The sequence below is a fragment of the Bos javanicus genome, chromosome 14 (assembly GCF_032452875.1).
Source record: "Bos javanicus breed banteng chromosome 14, ARS-OSU_banteng_1.0, whole genome shotgun sequence".
Lineage (NCBI taxonomy): Eukaryota > Metazoa > Chordata > Mammalia > Artiodactyla > Bovidae > Bos > Bos javanicus.
The window spans coordinates 76,165,071-76,188,065 of record NC_083881.1 but is presented as its reverse complement, the minus strand read 5'-3'; the positions used below and the strand labels follow the sequence as shown (position 1 = coordinate 76,188,065).

Sequence of the window (22,995 nt, the reverse complement as noted above, 5' to 3'; positions counted from 1 at the left end):
ATCGGAGACACACTTTGGAGGTGAAACTGATATTAGGTGTGGACCCGCCATGTAGGGTGAGTTGAAGGGGTGCCACGCAAACCTTTTTTTTCCCAGTAAATTTCAAAGGTTAACAGTGTAAAGAGCTTAGTTTTATATTAGTTTCCTGGGGCTGCTGTAACAAATTCCTGCAAAACCAGTGACTACCAACCGATATTTATTTTCTCACAGTTCTGGAGGCCAGAAGTCCAAAATCAGGACGTTGGCAGGGCTGGCTCTCTCCGAGGACTCTAGGAAAGAATCCCATCTTGCCTCTCCTAGATTTGGTGGTTCCAGGAGTCCCTTGGCTGTGGCTGTGTAACTCCAGTTTCCGCCTCCGTCTTCACGTGGCCGTCCCCTCTCCTCCTTGTGTCTGTGTGTCTTCTCTTCTGTCTCATGTGAGGACACTTGTCATTAGATTTAGGGCCCATCCGACGAAATCCAGAATGATCTCACCCTGAGATCCTTAGCTTAACTGCATCTGCAAGCTCTTGTCCCCACCTCCCCCCCACCGCCGACTCACAGGTTCCAGGGATTAGGGCATGGATATGTCTTTGTGGGGGCCAACGTTCAACCCATTACAAGCATTATGTGAACAATCTTTTATATACTGCTTGACTTTCCTGGTGGCTCAGACGGTAAAGAGTCTGCCTACAAGGCTGGAGACCCGGATTCCATCCTGGGCTGGGAAGGCCCCCTGGAGATGGAAATGGCAACCCACTCCAGTATTCTTGCCTGGAAAATCCCATGGATGGAGGAGCCTGGCAGGCTACAGTCCATGGGGTCACAAAGAGTCAGACAGAACTGAGCAACTTCATTTTCTTTCTTTCTTTCTTTTTTCACTTTGTATGGGCTACCAGGACTGACCTTCACGCACACATATTGTCCCACAAGTCTTTTGAGAAGCTCTGAAAGGTCTGCCTTCACCTCCCAAAGCAACTGCTAAATCTAACGGATTGATGCTTGTGAAACCTCTGCATCTCTATGCTAAGCATCTGTATGCTCCATCATTGCGTGCAATCCGAGCATTTTGTCACCTGCTGTTGGAATCTTGCTGTTTCCTCGTCTCTTATTTGTAAGGCCCTTGGAGGAGGTGATTGTTTACCTTTCTTGTTCACCAGACCAGGTGTGGCCTTCCTTGAGGCACTTCACATTATGCTGTAAGGTGTCTCGAATATAATTTTTTAAAATCAAATCGCAATTAACTACTTAATTAATTAGAGATTTCTGAATAGCACCTGCAAACTATTTTGGTTGGCAGAATATCAGCGAGAATGAACACATTGTATAGTTTTTCTATAGCTGCTGGTGACTTAAAGATGGAAAGTTTTAGTTTTTACATTTTAATTGCTTAGTCTATTAAGATTTGTTTGAGCAAATTAATTATAAATTAGTGGTAATTCCTGTTGTAAAGTCATGCATGAAATGCTATGGAACAACAGGGAGCAAGCAGCTGGTTATTTTGGTGGAGGTTAGAGATGGCTTCCCCTGGAGGAGGGCATGGCAACCCACTTCAGTATTCTTGCCTGGAGAATCCCATGGACAGAGGAGCCTGGCAGGGCTCCTGGCAGTCCATGGGGTTGCAAAGAGCTGGACCCAACTGAGCAATTAAACAGCAGCAGTAGAGATGGCTTCAGGGAGGTGACATGTGAATTGAAGTCTTGGGAGGCGAACAGATATTTTCCAGGGGGAGGTTATCCAAAGAAAGATGAAACCGGAGGGATTCCTATTGAAATCATAAGAGCACTAGCAAGGGAAAAATTTCAGATGCATTTTCAGGAAAAGTGAGATTTTTAACAGATGCAGAAGAAGGAGAGGAAGCGGTTAAATATATTCAGTGAATAAGACTTGGCAATAAATGTATTTGTGAAAAAAAACAGCAGTGGAGTCAGAACTACTACAAGGCCATTGCCCAGCAGACCCTGGGCCTCTCTGTTAAAAATGGGGTGTCTGAACTCTTCAGATGTTAATTGGAAGTGCGGTCTGGGTTTTCTCCATGACAGGCTGTAAATCTATATTTTAGTCAGGGCTTTGCTCTTCTGGATTAGTATGTAATGTCCTTGAAAGCCCTCGGTTCTTTTTTCTTTCTTTTTTTCCCAAAGAAAAAAGAACCTTCTTCAAAAAGTTACATGATGCTGTTGGACTTAGCTAGTTTTTACAAAGGTCACAGCATTTTTGAGTAGTAAACACGATTGCTAGATCTTTCCAGTATCTAGATATTTGGCAGGCAAGCCTCCATTGCTGGAATAAATAACTAGAGGGCCAGGGGCATATGACAGCTGTGGGCCCGAGAAGCCTGGGAGTATCTGGGAAGAAGCAGACGCATCCTATCTCTCCTCAACCACGGCCAAGAAGACAATCGAGGCAGAAATCTCCCTGTTGCTTGAATTAACCAGATTATTGAGCAAATTTAGAGCTTGTCTGGTCTACTGGTTTCAATTTGGCCTTACAAGCCCAGTGCGAAACAGGAGATTTATTTGAGAAACTGCTGTCAAGAATCTAAGAGTCCTTTCAATCGCAGTTCAGCCGCACCTGGATTGTATTTTTAGAGTATTTCCTCCCGTGATGATAATATCAGCAATTAACGTACTTGTATTTATAAAGCCTTATTCTTCAGGGAGTACTCGACCCTTGAGACAGGTCACCTAATTAATTTCTGCAATGTTTTAGATTAGACTGTTGCTTGTTTTGTGACCTTGAAGACTGCAGTGATTATTAAGTCACTAAAATATTAAATCACTTTTGCAAGGACTCCCAGTAAGGAAGCAATAGGAAACAGGCAAAGAACACACAAAGACCTGGATATTCTGGGAAGCGTTTTCACTCCTGCAACAGAGCAGGACCCCCACAGGCATGCCCACCCTGTTTTAAGCAAGGAGGAAAAATTAGAAAAGAGAATCCACATTATCAACAGAGAAATAACATGCTTCAATATTCTAAGGAAACTTTAGTCATACTCATATAAACTCATCTGAAATGTCATATCTCTGGAACCTTGAAGATAACTTCTTAGCAGCTCTGAAATAAAAGGGTGAATGAGCACCTTTCTTCCTGGTATGGTAGAAAGATCACTTGACCATGATCCATGAAACTTGTGTTTGAATATTGTTCCTTTCACTTATTAGCTATATTATCCTGGGCAAGATAATTGATGCCTTGGAATTACAATTTTCCCAATTGTGAAATGGATATGTTAATAACTGCTTGACAGTGCACTCTACCTTAAGGGCCAAAATCCTAGTTCAAGACTCCATCATCTTTCACTTGAACCACTGCAACTGGCTTCTAACTGATCTCCTGTATTTCATTCTTGTTCCGCTGCTGCCTTTTCTCCGCATAGCTGTTAGAATGGTCTTTTAACATCACAGTTCAAGTTGTATCATTCTTTTGCCTAAAATCCTCCACTGGCGTCCATTGGTATTTCGAATAAAATGCAAGTCCCTTATCATGGCCTAAAAGATCTGTACAGTCTGGTCCTTGCCTACTTCTTTGTCCCTGTCGCTCCACAGGGCCCCTTATTCACTGAGCTCCAGCCATACTGACCTCTGTGACGTTCAGCCAGGCATGGCTGCCTTCCCTCTAGCCTCCCACACGTGCGGTTGCATCATCCAGGAGGCTCTTCTGCCACGTCTGGAAGCTTGCTCCATTTACTCTCTCAAGGCCCAGTTGGAATACTATCTGTCCAGAGAGGTGTCCCTGGACACTGTATGTGAAGTGGCATCCCTGGTCACTTTCCAACAGTTTTTACCTCCATAGCAGTTATCACCACGGGAGTCTATCTTATCTAGTTAGTTGTTTATTTATGGTGAGGTTTATCCCACAAGACTGTAAGCTCTTGTTCACTTACACAGTACATTCCCAGAGTTTAGAGCAATACCTGACAGTCTAGCATGTACTAGGCACTCAAAATAAGGGTTTATCAGATGAATACATGAGTGTAATAATATATATGAAATGTTTAGCCCATAAAATGCTTAAATTTGCTGTCGGTAGCATCAGACCTTTGTATCCACAGGTTGTGCATTTGCACACAGGTTGTGCAGGCTGGTCTGTTGAATCCTGGGGTGTGGAACCCTCACACGAGGGACCCACAGACACAAATGGCTGATTCTACTATGCTATTTTACAAAAGGAACTTGAGCACTGGTGAAATTTGGTATCTGTGGGGGTCCTGGAACCAATATCCTGGTAGATATTAAGGGTCAACTAGAAGCCGAGAGGACCCCATGCCTGAAGGGCGGCGGCCAAGAGGAGTTACCCCACGTCCGTGGTCAGGGGCAGTGGCCGAGAGTGCCAGACTGCGACGGTGCAGGAACGGCGGAGAGGAGCTACCCTGCATCCGAGGCCAGGGGTGGCGGCCGCGAGGAGCTACCCCACGCCCCCAAGCCCGAGGCCCAGGGCGGTGGCCGGGAGGACCAACCCCACGTCCAAGAGCCGTGGCTGCGCAGGGCGCAGGAGGGCCTAGAGGAGCTATCCCACGTTGAAGGTCAGGAAGGGCGGCGGTGAGGAGATACCCCTCGTCCAAGGTAAGGAGCGGCGGCTGCGCTTTGCTGGAGCAGCCGTGAAGAGATACCCCATGCCCAAGGTAAGAGAAGACCAAGTAAGACGGTAGGTGTTGCAAGAGGGCATCAGAGGGCAGACACACTGAAACCATATTCACAGAAAATTAGTCAATCTAATCACACTAGGACCACAGCCTTGTCTAACTCAATGAAACTAAGCCATGCCCGTGGGGCAACCCAAGATGGGCGGGTCATGGTGGAGAGATCTGACAGAATGTGGTCCACTGGAGAAGGGAATGGCAAACCACTTCAGTATTCTTGCCTTGAGAACCCCATGAACAGTATGAAAAGGCAAAATGATAGGATACTGAAGGGAGGCTTGGCGTGCTGCGATTCATGGGGTCGCAAAGAGTCGGACGCGACTGAATGACTGAACTGAACTGATTCTTACTCTTGGGGACTCACCTTTAGGACAAACTTCTCCTGGCCAATAGCAAATAATAATAACAATAGCTAATATCTATTGAGCTCCTAATAGATGCTGAACATTTCTCTAAGTGCCTTTAATGAATTAACTCACTTATCAATCCTCTAAGATATGTGTTAATATTATCCAACTTATTAGGATGAGGGACAGATGGTTCAAGAAATAAAGAAACAAAGGTTTTGTTCCTAAGTAGAGGGATGGGGATTTGGACTCAGGTAATTTGGTCCCACAGCGATAATCATTATCACTCACCTACTCAAACTACTGTCTTATCCTGGCATCCCAGCTTTCCAACAATCTGATGTCTAGCTCTCCCAATCTCTTCTTTCATCATTCATCCATCCGTTCATGCATTGAACATCCATTGTTCAACATATACTGAGTGAATACCTTATGCCAGGCACTGACCTAAGTCTTGGGCTTAAATGGTCTTTGGAGGAAGGGAAAGGATAAATAGAAATGTGAAACTCTTTATTTTATCCATGTTGTCAGCGCAATAAAACCACTGATGAATTTGAGCAGGAATTTTACGACTTAAGACTTCTCTTTTATGACAAATGACAGGGTGTCTTTTGAATACCTGATTTCTCCAAACACTGCCCCAGCTTTCAGAGTGACCAGAACTTGAGTTCCATCAGCACCTCCAAGAACTTGGACTTCTCCTTGCTTAATGATATACATTTCCTTGCCAATTTCTCCCTGTATGCCAAATAAAAAGAGGAAATGATAGTCACTTTATTCTTGACAATTATGCCCCAAATTAAAGAAATATACACTCCTCTAGATGAATAAACATAAAGGAAAGAAGCGTAAAAGTAATTATTTGAAGTCTTAAGGGGGTTATGGACATTAGTTTGATATATCTTGTGAAAAGAAACGATAAGGAAAGTGATACTCTTCAAAATGAGAGCACCGTGTGCCGTCACTGGATAGTCAAAGATATTTTAGCTAGCACATTGTTTCAGGAATGGGATTGGAGAGAGGAAATTAGAGACTGTAAGAATAGCAACCTTTTCTTTTTTCTTTTTTGGTGACCACTGCTTTGTTTTGAAGAAGTTGCTTAATTTATGCAGAGAGTACGGGTTACAGTCATTCAAAGATGAACTCTACTCATCTGCCTATAGCACTGAGATCTCATTTTAGTAATTGGGGCATAGGAGGCCCTTAAGCTATTATTCTTGTTCCACATTGAAAGTGTTAATGCAGCAGGTTGTTTTTATTCAGTTCTTGTTTATCTCTGGGGACCCTGGAACCAGGGCAATGACCCTTGTTCAAAGCCCCGAGAACTAAACTCCTGGAGTGTTCACATAGCCCCTGGTTAATGATGCTGCTCTGTATGCCTCAGGCAGCGTGGCGGGATGTACCCGGCTGTCAACACTGTTTAATGTAAACACGAAGATTTACGATGTGTACTTGGTGTCTAGTTTGTAGTCTGAACCATGGCTGGTCATGTAGCTGTGTGGCCAGACCCATTTAAAAATTCTAGACTCCAAGACTGTGTTGAGCTTTCCTAGCAGAGATGTTGTGTCCTTGTCCGCAGTGGGTGATAAAGATGAATTTCATGTGACCCTCGTGGAAGCAGGACCTAGTAAATCTGCACCGTATTTTTCTAGTCTTTGCCTATGAATGTCTCTTTCTTGCTTTTCCTGCACTGTATGCTTTACTATAATAAATCTTAGTTGATAAATACCATTTTATATTGAGTCATGCAAATCACCAAACTAGTGGGTGATTGTGGGACCCTTGGAACACATCTCACTCCAGGATCCAAAAAGAATAAATATGCTTTACAAGAGACCTGAATGGCACTTGGGTCAAGAAAAGCTGTTAAACTTTAAATAAGACAGTTGTCATAATACTAGGCAAACTGGATAATAGTACCTATATGTCTTAATGAGTTGAGTCTTGATCAATCTGAGCTATTAAAAATAGCATGAATACAATAAATTCTCTTATACTTGGCTTAGGAGGGGACTAGATTATTTGAGTTCATCAAATATTCTTGTTAATCATATTTTCAGAAGATTAGAACACACTAAAATTAATTTAGGATTAAACAAGGTTGATTATAGTTTCTGCTCTGCAAAGACTGAGACAATGTCTACTTTGTTCCAGTGCTGAGCGTAGGAATTATGACGTAGACAGCTCATTTCTGAATAATTTATAATTTCACCATTCTCTGGGAAGTACTTTAATACCAAGGGTTATTTTCCTGATCATTACTTACTGTCACATTCTAACTGTTAGGTTAAGTTTTTAAGTTTTTAGGTTCTATCTCTTAGCTGACATCTGTGACATTCTCATTTTATCTCCCTATGACTTTTATGAGGAAGTTAGCATAGATATTATTATTTCCATTTTACAGAAAGAAAATAAAGGCACGGATTGACTTACTGGCTAATATTTGGCTGAGTAACCAACGCTCCATGACAGTAATTAGAAGCAAAAGGAAGCCTAGAATGCACATCTCTGGATGAAGCAATGCAAAAAGTATATTTAAATTCTGCATTGTGGAGAATATTAAGCATATATTTATTCCCAAATGTAGATCTGAGTAGAAATTCCAATACAGATGGATCTAATTATAGTTATTTCCATAATATCAATACTAATAATACATCTTGCATTTTGCAAAGTATTTTTAAGCTCACAGTGTCAGGTTTTACATTGCTCCTTATTTTATGCCTGTGTTTGTTTGATCAGAACATGCTACTTTATAGCTGCAAAATATTTTCATAGATATTAACATATAATTCTTGCAAAAATCTCAGTGAGGTCATATAAGAAAGATATCATTAGTTGTATTTAAATTTGGTTGTGTGTAAGTCATTCAGTCATGTCTGACTGTTTTCAACCCCATGGACTATACAGCCTGCCAGGTTCCTCTGTCTATGGAATTCTCCTGGCAAGAATATTGGAGTGGTAGCCATTCCCTTCGCCAGGGGATCTTCCTGACCCAGAGACTGAACTCAGGTCTCCTGCTTTGCAGATCAGATTCATTACCATCTGAGCTACCAGTAGAGACTTGAAAAGTTAAGTGTCTTGGGCAAATTCGTGAGGCTGGCAGATGACAGCATTAGAACCAGCAACACCTGAGTCATCTGACTATATAATATGTATATTAAATATGATATAGTATATCTATATCATTAAATATAGAACATATTTAATGATGAATCCAATATCAAGACTGATCTCTTTAAAACCAACAAAATAGCTATGAGTTATTTTTAAAATGAGGGAAAGTGTCTGAAAATTAGTTTTTCAAGAAATACTCCAAGAAGTAATGATTAGAACATGGTCATATTCCTTCATTTTTTGCATGAAGTCATTCTCAAGGAACTGGAATGATTTTTCAAAGGCAGTTTTTACAGCTGACTGGAGGTAGAAGTACATAATGGGTACTTAAATATAGTTCAGCACTTTTAATTATTTTTTAATGATCATTTCAATAATTTTTCAAGGAGATCTGGCATAATCACCGAACCAAAACTTCCACTATTTCTTGCATATTTCTAGGCTAATTTAAGACTTTCCTGCAAGTTTAATTAGCATTCAAATGAAGTAGACATTCCTTAGAGAAGAAGGTCTGACAGCATGTGCAAAATAAGACCAAACCAAGCTTTGGTGGTTGGTTTACCTGCTAATTTGGAGAAAGCATAGAAATGCAAGCACTTCATATACAGTAGGGTAACTCTTCCTGAGAGAGCATTTAAAATTTTCAGAGTTCCCCTGTGAAAGGCTATTCCAAGCCTGGCAGGGGTATTATGACACTCAAATTAATTCTTGCAAATTAATCCTGGGAAAACTCCCAAACACTCTTTGAAGCAGTCCAAGCTAGCCACTCAGTAACTTTAGGAGCCATCCAGAGGATTAGGGCTTCTCTGGTGGCTCAGACAGTAAAGAACCTGCTTGCAATGCAGGAGACTCAGGTTCGATCCCTGGGTTGGGAAGAGGGGAATGGCTACGCACTCTAGGATTCTTGCCTGGAAAATTCCATTGACAGAGGAGCCCGGATGGCTACAGTCCATGGGGTCACAAAGAGTCAGACACGACGGAGTGACTAACACTTTCACACTTTCAAGCATATGTATCTAATTCCTCTGGGGAATTTGGGAATGCGAACCCAGTGTTAGGAGATGTTTAGAGGATTAGGTAGGTCAGCAGACTCAGTCCTGAGCCCTGCCATTTCTTCAATTATTTAAACGACCTCTAATGAACATGTTTGTTGTTTGTTTTTCTTCCCTTTTCCTACAATGATTTGTGGAAATGATAAAGCAAAAGCAAAGCTGAATTCAGCTGTCTAAAATCTGGTCCAGTAACAACTTTTCATCTCTACGTTTACTATTAATTAAATCCCTTCTTTAAAACAGAAACGGAAGCAGAGAAATGTGGCTTGGGTCTCATGTCTTTTCATTTCTGCTCTTCCCCCTGCTTACTTTTTTCCCTTCCTTCATTTGTGTTCAATTGATCCATTTTTATTACTAAGTGATGGATGTGATGCAAGGAAGAAATTAGAAGCGAAAAGGCTGCATCTACTCTGCATTTCACACTTTGTTAAGCAAGTTTTCACTGCTTAAGGGCATGAGTGCTAAAGTTTCTATGAGTTGTCTCAATTTTCAGTCCCTGCTGCTACAAATTGAAAGGCTATTTGGGTGCATTAAGGCCATGCCATCCTAATGCATCATTGATTGAAAGGAGTCCTTAAATCGAGCTGTGCATTTCCCATTTTCATGAAAATGATTTCATATCATCAGTATGCCCACTTTTAATCTGGGCTTATTTGTGTGGGCTTATATATTCCTCGGATGGTAAAGAATCTGCCTGCAATGTAGGAGACCCATATTTGATTCTGGGGTCAGGAAGACTTCCTTGGAGAAGGGAATGGCAACCCACTCAGTATTCTTGCATGGAGAAATCCAGACAAGAGAAGCCTGGCAGGCTACAGTCCCTGGGGTCGCAAAGAGTCGGACATGACTGAGCGACTAACGCTTTCACACTGTATTCCTGGTTTCATTAATATCACAATGTCTCATCCACATTTTCCTCTCTTACTACTGAGAGCTCCTTCTCAGTTGCCCTCCGTGATTCTTCTCCACTGACCTCTTCCATAAATACTGTTTTTCTTCAAAGTTACAACCTTGGTCTTTTTCACGTACCTTTGTTGAGCTTCTTATGATATCAGTTCTGTTATATGCTGGTTCCTAAAGATGTACCTCCAGTCGTATCCTCTCTCGCAGAGTACATTATTTCCACCTCTGCACCTGGGTGCCTTGAAGTACCTTCCCTCTATCTGACTTTGTCCTTTGCCATTATGCTAGTTGATTATGTGCTTCAATTCCTTAAGTTTGTCAAGTTCTGTCCTGCCTCAGGTCCCCAAGTCTTCATCTAAAAAACTGTCCTCTCTAGTTTTTTTCTTTTTTTTTAAACTAGAGAACTATTTCTGTTTAGACTTTCACAAAGATTATGTCTGACAATCTGACAATCTTAAGTACCTCTGCCACCACACAAATTCTGCGTTCCCTTCACAGAAGTTAGCATGTTTTGGAGTTACGCATTTATTTAATTTATTCATTGTTCATCTCTTCCATCAAGACAGTGATATTCAACTTTGGCTGCACGTGAGAATCACCCAGGAGGCCTTAAAAGTATTGATATGTGGGCTCTACCAGACCAATTGAATTTCTGGGGATGGAGCCCAGACTTCTAAATTCTGGTGAATCTGATGTAGACTGTGAATTGAATACCCCAGCATCAGACAGTAGGCCTCTGAAGGGCAAGAACCACCCTTTTCTGATATATACTGACTATATCCAGTATCTAGCACAGTGCCTGGCCCATAGCATTTCAAAATTATTTATTGAGTTTTGCTGAATAAATGACACTCAAATTTTCCATCTTTTGACTTGCGGTTCCATACAGTCTCTCCGCAGACAGCTCCTTCCTTTCTGCCTGAGCTCATGTGAACTTTTTCCCTTTATCTGGAACGCCTGCTTCTTCTTTCTCCTGGTTCATGCTGACTCATTGTTCAGGACTTTGCTTGACCGGCATCTTCTCCAGGAGCTCTTACCAGCACCCCAGGGAGAAACATTCTTGACCTATGTCCCACTACAGCTTGTGCTTACTTCTCCCACCACATTTAACACATTATTTGGGGATGTAAGTGCTTCTTACCCCCACTTGTCTGTAAACTCCCTAGGGTTTTGGATCATCTTTCATTTCTTTGAACTACTTATCTTCCTCTACGTTTAATTTTGATTGTTGCCTTCACAACTGATTTAATGTCTCAAGATGAAAAACCCAAGGTCATCATTCCTTCTCTCTCCCTTAAGTTAGTAATCAGAGATGTGCAAAAATACTCATTTTGGAGTTATTTATAATAGCAAACACTTGGAAATTGATTATGATACATTCATAGACTGGAATACTATGCAGCTTTAAAAAGGAGGTTGTAGATTACTTCCTATGATATATTGTGACGTGACAAAGCAAGTTTCACCCATAAGGGAGGTATGATGCTAATTTTATGAAACAAGCTCTACCTATCCATCAATCTATTTATAAAAGAGATAGGTTGAAATATATTAATAGTGGTTATTTATGGATGCTGGAGTTTTTGGCTTTGTGCTTTTATGTGTTTCCCATGTTAAAAATAATGACCATGTATTACTTTGTAATTACAGTACAATTTAAAAAATATGGCATTGATTATCCACTAACTGGGTGAGCTAAATGGAGGTAACTGATAGTTTGCTGAAGACATAAAAGGGGCAGAACCACCTTTCACTTCTTAAGGGAAAAGGTAGAAAGGTAGAATTAAGGGAAGGTATTTGGAATTAATGGGGTATGACAGTTGATGACTTCCATATACACAAACTGACTTTTCAGACCACCCACCACTCATATGCTACAAGTAATGAAATCCATATTGTCTTATTCTGTTTTGAACTCTGAAAGCACATTATTGTTTTACAGAATTGTATCTCATGATTATTTTCATACTTTGGAACTCACCCTAGGCAGATTTTGTTTAAACTGTTCTCCTGACTTATATCTGAACTCTTCAGATATATTTATTTATGAGTCATGCACTTGAAAAATTGCAGGCACTCACCTTTTTGCAGACAAAGTCACCAGGTAAGTAGACAATGGACTTCAATCTTAGCAGCATGTCATAAATCATCTGTGTGTCACAGCCCTAAAGAAAAAACAGTAAAGAGAAAAGTAATCTTTACTGATACAGCTAAGAGGCAAATATTCCGAGAGGCTTAAAAGGCAGTGAAAATAAACACTAACAGATTTTTGTCTGTGTTGATGCTAAAATAGTTGCCAGTAGATATGGACTTGTCTTAGAACAAAACATAGAAAAAAAATACCTACAGCATAATGGTTAGAACTTAAATGCTGGTCAGATATATTAGATCCCTCTGGAGAAGGGACTAGCTACCCACACCAGTATTCTTGCCTGGAAAATCTCCTGGAGAGAGGAGCCTGGCGGGCTAAAGTCCATAGGGTCACAAAGAGTTAGATACAGCTGAGTGACTAAGCATGCACTCTTGCAGATATATTTGGGTTTTAATCCTGTTTCCACTACTTATTGCTATGTATCTACATATCTCATGGCCTCATTTTCCTAGTCTGCTAAATGGGAGTTAAGTGGTACTAATTTTGTAATAGTAAAATTTTACTCATGTAAAACTTAACATAATCTTAATAAATGATAAGTATTAAAGATTATGGTAATGTAATGGTAATAACAATTGATTATTAATATATTAACACTGACATATAAAATATTTGCCACATATTTTTCTTTTTAATAACATCTTTCATACTATTGTGAGATAGTACATTTGCAAACTTGTATGTTTTTCTTCCCCAACTTGTCCTCTTCTTTAACTGTACTTAAGAGATATAAAAACAATATATGTTAAATAAATGACTGTTCATATTCACTTCAGTAGTGTAAGAAACAAATTTGATTCATTTGAAAATATGTTTATATTTGTTCTCTGTCTAAATAATTATAATTCACCTATGTGTGTGTGCTTAGTCACTCAGTCGTGTCCAACTCTTGGCGACCCCATGAACTGTGACCTGCAGGCTCCTCCATCCCTGGGGATTCTCCAGGCTGCAATACTGGAGTGGGTGGCCATTTCCTTCTCCAGGGGATCTTCCAGACCCAGCGAATGAACCCAGGTCTCCCACATTGCAGGCAGATGCTTTACCATCTGAGGCACCAGGGAAGCCAATAATTTATCTACAACATAGGTTAAAGAAAAATCTGTAGATGTTTCAAAAATCTCACCTCACATAGTGATTTTGGATTTTCTACTTTCATTAGACTTTCTACTCCTCATAGTCAACAAAAGAGTCTAAAGTGCACTACTTGGGTGCAATCTCAAAAATGACAAAATGATCTCTGTTCATTTCCAAGGCAAACCATTCAATATTATAGTAATCCAAGTCTATGCCCCAACCAGTAATGCTGAAGAAACTGAAGTCAAACCATTCTATGAAGACCTACAAGACCTTATAGAACTAAGACTCAAAAAAGAAATCCTCTTCATTAGAAGGGACTGGAATGCAAAAGTAGGAAGTCAAGAGATACCTGGAGTAACAGGCAAATTTGGCCTTGGAGTACAGAATGAAGTAGGACAAGACTAACAGAGTTTTGCCAAGAGAACGCACTGGTCATAGCAAACACCTTCTTCCAACAACACAAGAGAAGACTCTCCACATGGACATCACCAGATGGTCAACACTGAAATCAGATTGATTATATTCTTTGCAGCCAAAGATGGAGAAGTTCTATGCAGTCAGCAAAAACAAGACCAGGAGCTGACTGTGGCACAGACCATGAACTCCTTATTGCCAAATTCAGACTGAAATTGAAGAAAGTAGGGAAAACCACTAGGCCATTCAGGTATGACCTAAATCAAATCCCTTACATTGCATTTCAGTGGAAGTGATAAATAGATTCAAGGGATTTGATCTGATAGGCAGAGTGCCTGAAGAACTATGGATGGAGGTTTGTGACATTGTACAGTAGGCAGTGATCAAGACGATCCCCAAGAAAAAAAAAAGCAAAATGATTGTCTGATGAGGCCTTACAAATAGCTGAGAAAAGAAGAGATCAGATCAGATCAGTCGCTCAGTCGTGTCCGACTCTTTGTGACCCCATGAATTGCAGCACACCAGGCCTCCCTGTCCATCACCAACTCCCGGAGTTCACTCAGACTCACGTCCATCAAGTCAGTGATGCCATCCAGCCATCTCATCCTCTGTCGTCCCCTTCTCCTCCTGCCCCCAATCCCTCCCAGCATCAGAGTCTTTTCCAATGAGTCAACTCTTTGCATGAGGTGGCCAAAGTACTGGAGTTTCAGCTTTAGCATCATTCCTTCCAAAGAAATCCCAGGGCTGATCTCCTTCAGAATGGACTGGTTGGATCTCCTTGCAGTCCAAGGGACCCTCAAGAGTCTTCTCCAACACCACAGTTCAAAAGCATCAATTCTTCAGCGCTCAGCCTTCTTCACAGTCCAACTCTCACATCCATACATGACCACAGGAAAAACCATAGCCTTGACTAAACGAACCTTTGTTGGCAAAGTAATGTCTCTGCTGCATTTCATGGCTGCAGTCACCATCTGCAGTGATTTTGGAACCCCCCAAAATAAAGTCTGACACTGTTTCCCCATCTATTTCCCATGAAGTGGTGGGACCAGATGCCATGATCTTAGTTTTCCGAATGTTGAGCTTTAAGCCAACTTTTTCACTCTCCACTTTCACTTTCATCAAGAGGCTTTTGAGTTCCTCTTCACTTTCTGCCATAAGGGTAGTGTCATCTGCATATCTGAGGTTATTGATATTTCTCCCAGCAATCTTGATTCCAGCTTGTGTTTCTTCCAGTCCAGCGTTTCTCATGATGTACTCTGCATAGAAGTTAAATAAACAGGGTGACAATATACAGCCTTGACGAACTCCTTTTCCTATTTGGAACCAGTCTGTTGTTCCATGTCCAGTTCTAACTGTTGCTTCCTGACCTGCATACAAATTTCTCAAGAGGCAGGTCAGGTGGTCTGGTATTCCCTTCTCTGGAAGAATTTTCCACAGTTTATTGTGATCCACACAGTCAAAAGCTTTGGCATAGTCAATAAATCAGAAATAGATGTTTTTCTGGAACTCTCTTGCTTTTTCCATGATCCAATGGATGTTGGCAATTTGATCTCTGGTTCCTCTGCCTTTTCTAAATCCAGCTTGAACATTAGGAAGTTCACGGTTCACATATTGCTGAAGCCTGGCTTGGAGAATTTTGAGCATGACTTTACTAGCGTGTGAGATGAGTGCAATTGTGTGGAAGTTTGAGCATTCTTTGGCATTGCCTTTCTTTGGGATTGGAATGAAAACTGACCTTTTCCAGTCCTGTGGCCACTGCTGAGTTTTCCCAGTTTGTTGGCATATTGAGTGCAGCGCTTTCACAGCATCATCTTTCAGGATTTGGAATAGCTCCACTGGAATTCCATCACCTCCACTAGCTTTGTTCGTAGTGATGCTTTCTAAGGCCCACTGGACTTCACATTCCAGGATGTCTGGCTCTAGGTCAGTGATCACACCATCGTGATTATCTGGGTCATTAAGATCTTTTTTTACAGTTCTTCTGTGTATTCTTGCCATCTCTTCTTAATATCTTCTGCTTCTGTTAGATCCATACCACTTCTGTCCTTTATTGAGCTCATCTTTGCATGAAATGTTCCTTTGGTATCTCTGATTTTCTTGAAGAGATCCCTAGTCTTTCCCATTCTGTTGTTTTCCTCTATTTCTTTGCATTGATCGCTGAAGAAGGTTTTCTTATCTCTTCTTGCTATTCTTTGGAACTGTGAATTCAGATGTTTATATCTTTCCTTTTCTCCTCTGCTTTTCACTTCTCTTCTTTTCACTGCTATTTGTAAGGCCTCCCCAGACAGACATTTTGCTTTTTTGCATTTCTTTTCTATGGGAATGGTCTTGATCCCTGTCTCCTGTACAATGTCACGGACCTCATTCCATAGTTCATCAGGCACTCTATCTATCAGATCTAGGCCCTTAAATCTATTTCTCACTTCCACTGTATAATCATAAGGGATTTGATTTAAAGGCAAAGGTGAAAAGGAAAGATATACCCATTTGAATGCAGAGTTCCAAAGATAGCAAGAAGAGATAAGAAAGCCTTCCTCAGTGATCAACGCAAAGAGATAGAGGAAAACAGTAGAATGGGAAAGACCAGAGATCTCTTCAAGAAAATTAGAGATACCAAGAGAACATTTCATGTAAAGATGGGCTTAATAAAGGACAGAAATGGTATGGACCTAACAGAAGCTATTAAGATATTAAGAAGAAATGGCAAGAATACACAGAAGAACTGTACAAAAACGATCTTCATGACCCAGATAACGATGGTGTGATCACTGACCTAGAGCCAGACATCCTGGAATGCAAAGTCAAGTGGGCCTTAGGAAGCATCATACGAACAAAGCTAGTGGAGGTCATGGAATTCCAGTTGAGCTATTTCAAAACCTGAAAAATGATGCTGTGAAAGTGCTGCACTCAATATGCCAACAAACTGGGAAAACTCAGCAGTGGCCACAGGACTGGAAAAGATCAGTTTTCATTCCAATCCCAAAGAAAGGCAATGCCAACGAATGCTCAAACTACCACACAAATGTACTCATCTCACACACTAGCAAAGTAATGCTCAAAATTCTCCAAGCCAGGCTTCAACAGTTTGTGAACTATGAACTTCCAGATATTCAAGCTGGATTTAGAAAAGGCAGAGGAACCAGAGATCAAATTGCCGACATCCGTTGGATCATCGAAAAAGCAAGAGAGTTGCAGAAAAACATCACTTCTGCTATGCCAAAACCGTTGACTGTGTGTATCACAACAAACTGTGGAAAATTCTTCCAGAGAAGGGAATACAAGACCACGTGACCTGCTTCCTGAGAAATCTGTGTGCAGGTCAAGAAGCAATAGTTAGAACTGGACATGGAACAACAGACTGATTCCAAATAGTTAAAGGAGTACATCAGGCTGTATATTGTCTTATTTAACTTATATGCAGAGTACATCATGCAAAATGCTGGGCTGGATAAAGCACAAGCTGGAATCAAGATTGCCTGGAGAAATATTAATAACCTCAGATATGTAGATGACACCACCCTTATGGCAGAAAGTGAACTTAAGAGCCTCTTGATGAAAGTGAAAGAAGAGAGTGAAAAAGTTGGCTTAAAGCTCAACATTCAGAAAACTAAGATCATGGCATCAGGTCCCATCACTTCATGTCAAATATATGGGGTAACAGTGGAAACAGTGAGAGAGTTTATTTTTTTGGGCTCCAAAATCACTGCAGATGGAGACTTCAGCCATGAAAAGATGCTTGCTCCTTGGAAGAAAAGCTATGACTAACCTAGACAGCATATTAAAAAGCAGAGACATTACTTTGCCAAAAATGTCTGTCTAGTCAAAGCTACATACATGACTTTTCCAGTGGTCATGTATGGATGTGAGAGTTGGACCATAAAGAAAGCTGAGTGCTGAAGAATTGATGCTTTTGAACTGTGGTGTTGGAGAAGACTCTTGAGCGTCCCTTGGACTGCAGAAGATCCAACCAGTCCATCCTAAAGGAGATCAGTCCTGGGTGTTCATTGGAAGGACTGATGCTGAAGCTGAATCTCCAATCCTTTGGCCACCTGATGCGAAGAACTGACTCATTTGAAAAGACCCTGATGCTGGGAAAGATTGAAGGCAGGAGGAGAAGGGGACGAAAGAGGATGAGATGGTTGGATGGCATCACTGACTCGATGGACATGAGTTTGAGCAAGCTCCAGGGGTTGGTGATGGGCATGGAAGCCTGGCGTGCTGCAGTCAGTGGGGTCATGGGGTCACAAAGAGTCGAATACAACTGAATGACTGAACTGACTTTCATCAAATATTTTTAGTTTTTCCTCCCAGAACTGTTAGCATGTAGCTGCTTTCTTTTTTGCTTGTCCATTTTTTAGGGACATTATTATTTTCAGGTAACTAATCCCAGGTAGAAAAGCAAAGGATCTACCCCCAGTTCACGGATTGGATAATCATTTCTTTAGCGATCATGCTGCTGCTGCTGCTAAATCGTGTCAGTCGTGTCCAACTCTGTGCGACCCCATAGACGGCAGCCCATCATGCTCCCTGTACCTGGGATTCTCCAGGCAGGAACAGCTGGAGTGGGTTGCCATTTCCTTCTCCAATGCATGAAAGTGAAAAGTGAAAGTGAAGTTGTTCAGTTGTGTCCGACTCTTAGCGACCCCATGGACTGCAGCCCACCAGGCTCCTCCACCCATGGAATTTTCCAGGCAAGAGTGCTGGAGTGGGGTGCCATTGCCTTCTCCATTAGCAATCATAGGTTTCCATAATAATTTCAGTAGCAAACACTTGACCTAGATCCATATAAAATTTACACCTCAGGCTTGCTTGACTGATAAGGAAAGTTAATGATTTATGATTGAAATATTTTCAAATAGCCATGGGTTAGAAGCATTCAGATGAACTTGAAGCTGGGATTTAACAATTTATTTGAGAAGCTATAGCTTTGGGTTCTGTTGAATAGAGAGAGGCTGAAGCCAATAGGAATACCTTCTTAACACAGTCCAACACGTAATGACGAGAAGCTGCTATGAACCACACCCTTTGTCCAATCAGAGGTGAAAGAGAGTGAGTCTAGTTGGGAATGATGTTTTAAGTAAACAGAAAAACAGTAATTTGTGGTAAAAGGTAATCATGCTGTAAGTTATGTCATGTAAAAATCCATAAAACTTTTCAGAGACGGGGGCGCTTACTTCTGCCTGGGAGTGCAGACAGGAGACAGGGGAGACGGGAAGAAGGTGCTAATGTGGGCCACAAAGCCGAGTCATTTGATGAGTGTGATTTATATTTGAAAAGACGTGCAAAGGTCCTTTGAGGAAGAGAGAAATGTACCACTTCTTTCTTTGTTATATATTTGCTTAGTGCAAAATGTATAATTTTTATTTATATTGACTTTATTCCTACTATGTCCCAGATTATCATATTTGTAAAGGCAAATGACAAACAGTAATTTCTTTCTAAAATTTATTATTTTGCTTTTAGTAAAACTTCTCTAACTCCATGGCTCAAGTGTTCTATTTCTTTCAGTGCTGTCATTGATTCAGAGAAATTTCATTTCAGAAATTGGTGTTATGATCACTCAGAACTCTATTAGGGGAAAAAACAGTACTTTAAGATCTCTCCCACTAAAGAAAGTTCGTGTTTTCGATATTTTAAAGAAAATTCATTAGAAATATATTTGGAAGTTCTTAAAGCTTAAACATGACTTCTCTGCCCACAGATTGCGCTTTTGTTGTTTCCAGTCTTTTCAATACATTTATGGAATTATTGCCATAAGAAAACAACACTTAAAATAATTAATAATTCATATTAACATAACATAACACAGTTGGGAACTTTCATCAAAGTTCATTCCAGCACGAATGACTATCACTGCAATGAAGGTAACTCTCAATTTTTTATACCTATGGAGAATAATTCATGGGAAATAGATGGGGAAACAGTGGAAACAGTGTCAGATTTTATTTTTTTGGGCTCCACAACCACTGCAGATGGTGACTGCAGCCATGAGATTAAAAGACGCTTACTCCTTGGAAGGAAAGTTATGACCAACCTAGATAGCATATTCAAAAGCAGAGATATTACTTTGCCAACAAAGGTTTGTCTAGTCAAGGCTATGGTTTTTCCAGTGGTCATGTATGGATGTGAGAGTTGGACTGTGAAGAAGGCTGAGCACTGAAGAATTGATGCTTTTGAACTGTGGTGTTGGAGAAGACTCCTGAGAGTCCCTTGGACTGCAAGGAGATCCAACCAGTCCATTCTGAAGGAGATCAGCCCTGGGATTTCTTTGGAGGGAATGATGCTAAAGCTGAAACTCCAGTACTTTGGCCACCTCATGGGAAGAGTTGACTCATTGGAAAAGACTCTGATGCTGGGAGGGATTGGGGGCAGGAGGAGAAGGGGACGACAGAGGATGAGATGGCTGGATGGCATCACTGACTCAATGGACATGAGTCTGAGTGAACTCCGGGAGTTGGTGATGGACAGGGAGGCCTGGCGTGCTGCGACTCATGGGGTCGCAAAGAGTCGGACATGACTGAGCGACTGAACTGAACTGAACTGATGGAGAATAATGGGTCTCCCTAGTGGCTCAGATGGTAAAGAACCTGCCTGTAATGCAGGAGACCTGGGTTCAATTCCTGGATTGGGAAGATCCCCTGGAGGAGGGCATGACAACACACTTCAGTATTCTTGCCTGGAGAATCCCATGGACAGAGGAGCCTGGCGGGCTACAGTCCATGGGGTCAGAAAAAGTCAGGCACGACTGAAGCAACTTACCACGCATGGAGAATAATAGCATTGCAAATGATCAGAAAGAGAAGGTCTTTTAAAAAATCTACTTACATTTATTTTAATGTGCATAATTTGAAATTTGATGTTTTTGGCCTTAACTTTTACAATTATAATGTATAGGCCAAAATACAATATAATGTGTAGGCCTTGCAGTCTCTTGGACTGCAAAGAGATTCAACCAGCCCACCTTAAAGGAAATCAGTCCTGAGTATTCATTGGAAGGACTGATGCTGAAGCTGAAACTCCAATACTTTGGCCACCTGATGTGAAGAGTTGACTCATTGGAAAAGACCCTGATGCTGGTGAAGATTGAAGGCGGGAGGAGAAGGGGACGACAGAGGATGAGATGGTCGGATGGCATCACCGACTCGATGGACATGAGTTTGAGTAAGCTCCGGGAGTTGGTGATGGACAGGGAAGCCTGGCATGCTGCAGTCCATGGGGTCGCAAAGAGTCGGACACGACTGAGGGACTGGACTGAACTGAACTGAGGCCAAAGTAAAGTTTTTATTCCTTAAACAATTCCAGCTGGAATGAACTTTGATGAAAGTTCCCAATTGTGTTATGTTAATAGGAATTATTAATTACTTTAAGCGTTGTTTTCCTATGGCAGTAATTCCGTAAATGTAAAGATGTATGCGGCAGTATCATTTTCAGTACTGAAAAGACTGGAAACAACAAAAACGCGATCTGTGGGCAGAGAAAAGTACCGACGGTGTGTAGGTTGCAATAGCATACAGTGGTTAAAATCAATACACCGATTCTCTCTCTCCAGATATGGTTGAATTCAACAAATAATGTGTTCTGCACAAAAACAAGCTACAGAATATGTTCACTATGACTCCAACTATGAAAAAAACACTGAACAAAATAATACTGCCTGTCACTGATTATAGATACTTCATACTGCCTGATACTGTTTATAGATAAAAAGTAAAATAAAAATGAGGGTTGTAAGGCTATTCTTAAAATTATCTTAGTGGCCACCTCTGGGGAGGGAGAAAGGAGAATGGAACTGGGGAGAAGAACTGATTAGACCTCAACTTTAACTTTTATTGATAATAGTAAAAATAAAGCAAAACACACATCCTAGGATTGCTTGTAGGAACAAAAATCCTCTTCGAGAAGGACCACGTTTCATCTTTCTCTTCTACCTTTCAGGTTAACTCAGGCAGAAAGCACTATAAAGAAACCTAATTAATGGAAAGTATTGGATGAAACTAGGAGATAAACCTTAAAATAACTTAGCAAATGATTAGTGCTTTCCTCAGTAGAAATGCCCAAATACTTAAAAGAAGAGATTTTAGCTTATGCCTTGGATTTCTTCAGAGAAAAACATATGAACCACTACAAATATATATTTTTATCAACATACTTGCATAAAATATGTATTATTCATGTAAATAGGCCATAGCAATTGTGTACTAGAAAAAAAAATCTACAACTTAAATTTCATCAATTGATTCTGGACCCTAATGATTGCTTTGTGGACAGGTTGCCACTGGCCTTGGGGCAACTGTGATTTAGGACTAGGTCCTTCCTTTCTCTCTTAGTGAAACAAAGTTTGTGTTATGAAGCCGTTATATCTTATGATGTATTTGAGAATAATTATCTCCTCCCCCTCCCCTGCCAAATGATTATTTTCTTGAGATACAGTTTGTTCCATTATCATATGATTTAAAAGAATCACATCCCAGGGTTGGCATTTTTTCCTTTATAATGCAGCTCCATTTCCTTTATAGAAGTAATTAGGAAAAATTTCTGATTCTCAGAAAGTCAGCACACAGCCATTGTTTCATAAATGTTCCTTTTTCTATAAAGTGAGCGTACCTGTGAGAATGTCAATATTCACTTTTGTATGTATTCATCGTACATTTGCATTACATTTTATTTCTTATATTTTTTGTTTAATTTTTTTTGTATCTGTTTAATTCTCTCAGCCTCCCTGTGAGGCCTGACATTCATTAACACATTGTCAACACTCTTGGATTTTAGATGAGGGAGCACAGGCTCAGGACGTCTATTGACTCTTCAGCTGAGGTCACGTGTGGAATCTGTGTCGGAGGAAGACTCACCAGGGCGTGTGCGGGGGAGTGCGCTGCTTAATCCGCACTCTGAGCAACAGGACAAGACAGTGCTTCCATCTCCCCGGTGTCTTGCCAGGGCTGGGCGCATGCCAGGCACTAAATAAATAAGGCCTGACGTCCGTCATGAAGTTGTTAGAAAGCATTCTCTTTTCAACAATGGGAAGTTCAGTGCCGTATAAAATTGGATTCATATTTGAATAAGGCTCCTGGAGATGTGAATGAAGTTGGGAGAAATTCTATTTTTATTCAACACATGAGCTATATGTTAGATGAATGTTCCCATACCCAGGAAGTCCTTTTAATACCGGCAAACTCTGAACACAATTGTCAAGTTGGTAACATTTATCTCTGGGCGCTAACCTTCTCAGTCTTGAAGGATTTCTTCATTTCTAAGCTCATTCTCCCTAAGTTATTTGAAAAAGAACTCAAGATACTATCAGTAATATATAAC

The 22,995-nt window shown here is 40.8% G+C and overlaps 1 protein-coding gene across 1 annotated transcript in view; it reads right to left on the bottom strand.

Moving 5' to 3' along the window:
- The window catches only part of CNGB3 (cyclic nucleotide gated channel subunit beta 3), a 190,138-nt gene that overhangs the window by 20,656 nt on the left and 146,487 nt on the right, over positions 1-22,995 (bottom strand). Inside the window, exons 14-15 of the mRNA XM_061439435.1 lie at positions 12,122-12,205; positions 5,588-5,706 (exon numbers count right to left, since the gene is read on the bottom strand). Of these exons, the coding sequence (XP_061295419.1) occupies positions 5,588-5,706; positions 12,122-12,205 (203 nt within the window). The remainder of the gene's footprint in view (positions 1-5,587; positions 5,707-12,121; positions 12,206-22,995) is intronic.